Source organism: Pholis gunnellus (genome assembly GCF_910591455.1).
Source record: "Pholis gunnellus genome assembly, chromosome: 4".
Taxonomy (NCBI): domain Eukaryota; kingdom Metazoa; phylum Chordata; class Actinopteri; order Perciformes; family Pholidae; genus Pholis; species Pholis gunnellus.
This window is the reverse complement of record NC_136530.1, coordinates 28,334,837-28,342,540: the sequence shown is the minus strand read 5'-3', so window position 1 is coordinate 28,342,540 and position 7,704 is coordinate 28,334,837. Positions and strand designations below refer to the sequence as shown.

Genomic DNA, 7,704 nt, shown 5'->3' with positions numbered 1-7,704 from the left:
AATGATGTCCCAGTCACAATTTCAAAACGTACAGATGCAAATAATTCATAAATAAGAGTGCGTGTGTTAAGAAGAGAAATGTTGCTGCATGTATAATCCACAGCTGATGAGAGTTCTCACTAAATATGTTTCTCTCTCTCCCAGGAGGCAACCTGCAGTTCACAAAGTGAAGCCAATGCGGAAGTCCGTTAAATGTGCATTCTCTCTAATGTCCAGCAGGGGGCGACTTCTCTGGTTGTATAGAAGTCTATGAGAAAATGACTCTACTTCTCTCTTGATTTATTACCTCAGTAAACATTGTGAACATGAGTTTATGGTCTCAATCTCTAGTTTCAAGTCTTCTTCAATACAGCATGATGTTCATTTAGTAAATGATGGTCCATTTAGAGTCAAACAGACCATAAAGCCTATGCTTTCTCCTGAGCTACCTGCTTCCCTGTAGTGCTGCTGCAATTCAAGAGTGAGATAACTTTATTCCCAAAAGTCCTACTCAGAATAGTGGGGCCCCTCATGGACACTAAAGCTTTAATAGAAATGAAAGTTATTTAAAAGAAAACTCCTTTTCTTTTGTCTTTCTTTTCTTTATATCTGCAGTAACCCCAATAATTGTTATTCCACACATTAGGAAATTTGAGTTTTTTTTCATTGCTAATGTTAAATTTACTAATCCAACGTGGTATTGTACTAAAAGAACAAATTCTTCTTTCTGTGTGCCTCCTCGCCTCAGGAACAGAGGGGTTAAATGCCATTGTGATTTGAGCTTTTATCTTTGGAGCAGACACTCCGCTGCTTTAAACACTGTCGTGCCTTCTTCAGTGTATCGCTGTCACCTTATTGTCCCATTTCTTCTGCCTTCCTGTGACAGCACTTCTCCTGCAACTTAAAGATGGCACACACTCATCTCCTCTCTCCGTCTCTCCTTCTGGTTTCCCTCAGATGACGAGCAGCAGGCCATTATACCACTCCCTGGGATGCAGACGCTAAAGTCAAAAGGGCCGTGACAGGTTGTTTGACCCCACAAATACCACCTTATACTATGTACTATAGTATGACATTTTGTTGTGCTTTTTTTAATGGCATGCTACACTAAGACTGATGATGAAATTATTGTGACACTACTATGATACCTTTTTATGGCATAATAAACTGATATTTTTTAAGACTTCTTTATGGCATACTGTACCATGACACATTTTACGACCTTTTTATGGCCTACTATATACTATGACACTTTTAACATATTGTACCATAGCATTTTCTATAAAAAATCTTGATCTACTATACTTTTCATAGCATACTGTACTATGATATTTAATATGACATTTTTATGGCATTTTCTATGGCATACTACCCTATGAAGCTTTTTTATAACATACGTTTTATAGCATAATATACACATTTCGATGGCACACTATACTACAGTATTTTTAATAACATACTAAGCTACAACATTTGTTTATGACCTTTTTTTGGCATACTATAATAGTAAATGGTAAACTGGACTTGTACTTGTATATCTCTTTTCTAGTCACTCAAAGCGCTTTCACTCTACATGTCGTCATTCACACACTGATGACAGGGGCTACCATGCAAGGTGCCACCTGCCCATCAGGACTCTAACTAATCATCCACACCCATTCATACACCGTTAGGTACAGCCTACGGACAGATGATGAACAAACATAACCTCCATGTTTACTCAGTAGAATCACACTCTTACACACTAATTTACAGCTTCCTAAATCCTGTCATTTTAAGAGAAACCATTTGTATGGAGTTTGGTTATTTTCCCAGTGACATTTGAGCCAAAGTAATAAGTAATCAATATATGTTTATATATTTTCAAGCAAGAGCAAAACAGTTAAGTGCAAATTAACCTTGTTATGTTGACAGTTCTTCATAAACCTTCTTAATGTGTAGCTTGTTTGTGGCAGCATTTTTATATTAACTATTGAGGAAATACTTCCTCACTGTATTGGCCAATCAGTTGACTTTTTTTCCCCCCTCAAGGAAATTCCAAACAGTCAAAACCAGTTTCTCACACAACACACCCTGCAAACTACCTGACAACAGCTACCACACTCACTCCTCGCTCTGACTTAAGGACTCAGCTATGGATTTCCAAGAGCAGGTAAGAACCAATAACAAATAAGTAGCACAGCTCTGAAATTTCTCTCAATGGAATAGTGACAACGGAAATACAAAATATTTTGAATATGATCAGACATCTTCTAATGTTGTAGCATGATCACTTGTATTCTCTATGAATCTGACTGTTATTCTAGGCAATGTAAAGTTAGTCAGTGTACTTTAATAGAATATAGCAATGTGACGTAGCCAATCAAACTGAGATTGTCTTCCAAAGGAATATATAAAGAAAACTCTGTGAAACACATTCTGCGTTGTTGTATTATATTGTATTGCATTAATTAAGCAGATACTTTTGTCCAAAGCAACTTTGAATATGTTCAGTCAACCTTCGTTGGATAATAACTAGATGTCATCAAAACTGTTAGAACAGGACTTAGAAACAAACAAACAAACATGGGGGATTAGTTTTACATATGACCAGTTTTTACCATTACTATGGAACTTGTGACAGCAACTCTACCTGAACTCAATGTAATCTAGTTAAACCTGCTTTCAGGCTGGATAGGGAGTGGAGCAGGGTGGAGATGTGTCTGAGACTCATTCTTGTATTGTCATTCTTGTTTTTGCAATGTTTGCAGGTTGAGGAAATCACATCCACTGCCAAATTTGGAGACTTGATAGAATTTGCCTACCCCATTGGATATGCACACTGGGGAGTTTATGATGAAGATGGATATGTATTCCATTTTGCTGTTGCAGGTGAGTACAACATTACATAGCCTGGATTTGTGTTTGTTTGTTTTTGTTGAAAATGCAATACGATGGTTGGTTGATTTCATACTCTTTGATTTATATGCTACCATTTTTTAATAAGGCCCCCTTCAGAAAAGCTGTATATGCTGTATATTTACCAATTACTGCGATAGTGTTTAATATGTAATTTAATAATACACAAGTTAGACATCTGGAAACTTGTAAATGTTAATGAGTTGTTATAACTGTATTTTGGCCCAGATGTTCTGCTGCCTTTACCACAGAATTCTTCCATCGGAAGGATTTTCCTGATTATCTTAAGAGCTAAATGATAAAGTCAAGCCAAAGACATTTTTCACAACCTGGCAACCCAAAAAGTTCTTCTTATAACTGATTCGTAAAGCATTAGTATTATTAAAGGATACGTCTTTCTTGTCAACAAATGCCACGAGAAGCCCACAACCAACAATGAATATATCTACTAACAAGTATTGTGTGTATTGATGCCTGATATATCCTCATCCTGTGGGCCATAGAGCTCAACTAACTGATAAACTAACTGGATTAATATACTGCAGTTTGTGTGCAGGCCTCCTGCCGGAACAGTGCAACTCATTGCACTCTGCCTGCTATTGTTGAACAATGTCATGTGATCAATTGTGTGTGTGTGTTTTTTTTATAGAGTTTGCATTAGATGTTTCCAGTTTCTCACTTGTAATTTACAGCTAAATTAACCCAAAATGCCAAAGATCCACTTTGGAACAAAGCTTCCATCATGAGCTTAACAAACTTGTTACCATTACAATCAATCATTAACCCTTTACAAAATACAGAATACACCAAAATATAGGTTTACACTTGTTTTGCCCTTGTTTGTTGAAAAACTTGAATATAATGGAAGCTTGGCTTGTAAATGAATTCAGTTCCAGCAACTATAAAACACTATTTTCAGGGCATGACTGGTTTGGTGAATGGTGCTATAAACGCTAAAGGATACATGTCTCTATATGGAGTGTCTGTCAAATGAATGCACATCCTGGAAATAAACTGTCTCTTTTTTTTAGATGAGAAGCAACTTATGAGCAACATACGTACTTACCTACAAAAAATCTTCCCGGTCTGTGGCGACCTTCTTCTCGGGGAGACCAAGATCCGCAGAGTGCCTCTTGGTGAGGTGAATGTCCCGAATGGTGTCCGCATGTCTATCGGTAACAGCCGTCACACCTTCACACCATCAGCACCTGAGCATATGAGACTACGGTGTGACGCCCTTCTTGATCAGGACTTCCAATATAAACTCTTCACCCTCAACTGCGAGCACTTTGCCACTTTTGTACGTTACGGAAAAGCAGTGTGCAACCAGGTATGAATTTAGCAGTGCGAAAATGATCATCTTAAGTGCGATGACTGCCCTGTTTAGATTAAGTAGCAACCTGCATGTTTTGTGGCTATATTAGACCAACCAAACTGTCAATTGTGTGTTGTATTTATATCTACGTAAAAATATTCACAAAAGCTTGCACATCTATACGACATACTAGTTGCTGGAAGAAAAGCATGGAAAACAAGTTGGGTCAGCACACTAGATAATGCTCCCATCAATGAAATGTTCATGGAGCATTATCTCCCATGCGGAACATCTTATTGTCTAAGCCCAGTGACATAGTAGTGAAAAAACAAACCTCAATGAAATCAATTTACACAACTCTTACCCAGAGTTTACCCTTATTTATTTACAAGGCTTGCATCAATCTGAAAAACTTAACCAAATTCAATATATCAAATTGGTATGAGTTACATTAGAGGGAAATTTAAGTCTGTACTAAAAGATTCAGTTTTTGCTGAAATGTGAATACATCATATCTGTTGTTGCGTGTCGCTTTAAGGAGCAGTGTGTAGGATTTGTGGCATCACGTGGTGAAAACCATAGGGGTGTTGGAGAACTATAGTGACCTTCGGGTCATGCAGAAATACAAAAAGGCCCTATTTGGAGCCTGTGTTTGTTTTGGCTGTTCTAGGCTCCTGTAGAAACATGGTGGACTCCGAGGAAGAGGTCCAGCTTCATATGTAGATATGAAGGGCTTATTCTATGCTAACGACAAAAACACTTCTAGTTCCAGATGACTATACACTAAGGAAAACTTAGTTATGAATATTATATTCCATGCTAATAATAGATCTCCCTAAAGTGTACACACTGCTCCTTTATGTGGTCTGAATGCATTTTTAAGACCTTGCTGACCTTTAATGACCACTAAGAGGCTGTTATTCTGTTGTTTCTCTTGTAGATTCCTGCAAGACCGAAGAATAAAGAGTGTGAGGTGGCCACTGCAGTCTTCAAGAACATTGTCAACTCTAAAGAAACTGCTCAAGATGCCTTGAATTTTACCACTGACTTCTTTAGTGCATGCGTGTGGTAGGAAAATGCATTCTGGGCAAATTAAGTGAACACTGGTGTAAATCATAAATGATCTGTTGGACTATATTGACCCTCAATTATTACAATTACAATTAATCAGATTTACTTATCAATCATTGTCATGCAACCTCAGCCTAACATGTCAAATGTTATGTCAAACATAATGTGTTAGTGTTATGTTAGTTGTAACCCAAGCTTCAAGTATGTGTGTGTATGTTAACAAGGGGAAGGACAGTGACGGTGTAACCCAACAGTGTAGCTCAACTGGAGAAAACGTTAAAGTTTCTATTTTACTTTATTTTAATGGAGCCTAACTTGAGACGAGGGCAGTGCTGGGGTGATAGCGATTGCTAGACATTGAGATAAGAGCAGGTGCCGCAAACGTATTGGTGATGTGCAGGTAACACTTTGCAATAAGGATATATCAATTAGTGTTATTTAATGCATTAATAACCTTTAATTAACAGTTACTAATGTAGCTAGTAAGCATTTACTAATGGTGTTCATGTTGACTAAGATTTCATTTCATACATTATTTAATGTTTGAAAACATGCTATACACATTGGTTAATGCAGTTAGAAGCATTGACTAAGTAATACAATAATAATAATAAGCATTAAGTAACTGTTAACAAATGTCTCTTTTTAACATGTATTTAGGGTTTACATGTTAATAAAGGTACTAACTAATATTAATAAATGGTTACTAAAGATGTTAATTAGCTTTATGCATGAGTTCACAGCTAAGCCATTTCATTAAAAGAACATTGTGGGAGATTTAGAAGCATCTAGTGGTGAAGCTGCAGATTGCAACAACATACTCCTCTGCTCACCCCTCTTTTCCGGGCGTGTCGGAGAACTACGGTGGCCTTCAGGTAGAGATATAAGTAAGTATTCTACTACTACAAGGAAGTAATCTTATCAATACTCAGTTCTTTCACAAGACAAAATATTTGCTTTTAAAAACATGTATATTATTTTAAAAACAAACTAATTCAGAACCAAATTAGAATTGACTTAAATGGACGGTAAATGGACTGTACTTGTATAGTTCTTTTCTAGTCTTCTGACCACTCAAAGTGCTTTAACACTGTCCCAATACAGAGGTGAAATCTGATTGGATAAAAGCTCTACTTAAAACAAGCTGCACTGGAAGCAGAGCAACTGAGGAAGATAGTAGCTGTGCAATGAGAACATAAGATAATGGGAAAAATAATTTTATAAATGATACATATAGTGTATTTAAGAAAAAATATGAAATTATAAAATAGCTCTAACTTTGTGATTCTGTTTAGGCCAGCAGGGAAGGCCTCGCAGGCCCTGACGGCCCACCACTGCATACTAAACTACAACATTTCTTTTATGAACTTTTTATGGCGCACTATACTGTGACAGTTTTTTCATGACATACTAAACTATGATATTTTCATGTTTTCTTTTCATGACATATTTTATGATTTATTTGTGGCACTCTACACAATATTTTATAAAATACTATATTATAACATTTTATGGCATACTTTACTGAAATTTAAATTCCATACTATACTTTTTTCGTGGCATTTTATACAATGACATATTTTGTTAGTTTTTTATGGCATACCATACAATGACATTTTTATGAAATTAAAGTACTACCCTCGAACATTTTTCTGACATTTTATGGCACACTATACCATATTATTTACCACTTTTTTATGGTACACTATTCTATGACATTTGTATGCTATTTTAATGGCATTTTATGAGATGTTTAGGGCATACTATTACACTTTTTATTACATACTATATGTGCTCTTTTTAACATGTTTTTATGGTATACGATAGTATAATATATTTATGATATTCTACCCTTTTTATGGCATACTATGAAATGATTTAGGAAGTTTTTATGGCATATTATACTACGATATACTTTATAACATTTCACGGCATACTATACTATGAAATATTATACTATGACATTTTTTCTGACATTCTATACTACTACACTACACATGTTACGCTTTAAAGGGAATTTTATACGTTATTTTTTAAAACTTTTTTTATTGTATACTATACTATGACATATTTTAAGACATTTTCAGGGCAAGCTATACTATGACACTCTTTATAACATACTAACTATACTATGATAATACTTAAGACTTTTTCATGGCTAACTATACTATGATGTATTTTATGAAACACTATACTATTTTTCAGGCCTTGATATCTTTTACCAAATTTTCAAGGCAACAATGACATTGTTTATGCTATTTAAATGGCAAACGATACTATTTTTACCTATTCTATCACATTTGATGGCATACCACACTGAAATATTTTAAAGAATACTATACTATGACATTCTTATGCTATTTGTCATGGAATACTATACTATCACATTTTTCTGGCATTCTATGCTATGACAATCTGACATATTTCACAACATACTATAC

The 7,704-nt window shown here is 35.5% G+C and overlaps 1 protein-coding gene across 1 annotated transcript; it reads left to right on the top strand.

Moving 5' to 3' along the window:
* Positions 1-2,051: 2,051 nt before the first annotated feature.
* Positions 2,052-6,770, top strand: LOC306694552 (phospholipase A and acyltransferase 4-like). The gene is made up of 4 exons (XM_079157456.1): positions 2,052-2,131; positions 2,730-2,850; positions 3,909-4,207; positions 5,133-6,770. Exons 1-4 carry the CDS (start codon positions 2,114-2,116, stop codon positions 5,262-5,264), a joined length of 570 nt encoding a protein of 189 aa, XP_079013582.1. The 5' UTR covers positions 2,052-2,113; the 3' UTR covers positions 5,265-6,770.
* The last annotated feature ends 934 nt before the right edge of the window (positions 6,771-7,704 follow it).

What these genes read in the sequence shown, in the direction of transcription:
- LOC306694552 (XM_079157456.1), top strand. An exon ending in ATTCCATTTTGCTGTTGCAG is followed by an intron (nt 2,851 to 3,908) that starts GTGAGTACAACA and finishes TCTTTTTTTTAG; the next exon opens with ATGAGAAGCAACTTATGAGC. An exon ending in GAAAAGCAGTGTGCAACCAG is followed by an intron (nt 4,208 to 5,132) that starts GTATGAATTTAG and finishes TTTCTCTTGTAG; the next exon opens with ATTCCTGCAAGACCGAAGAA.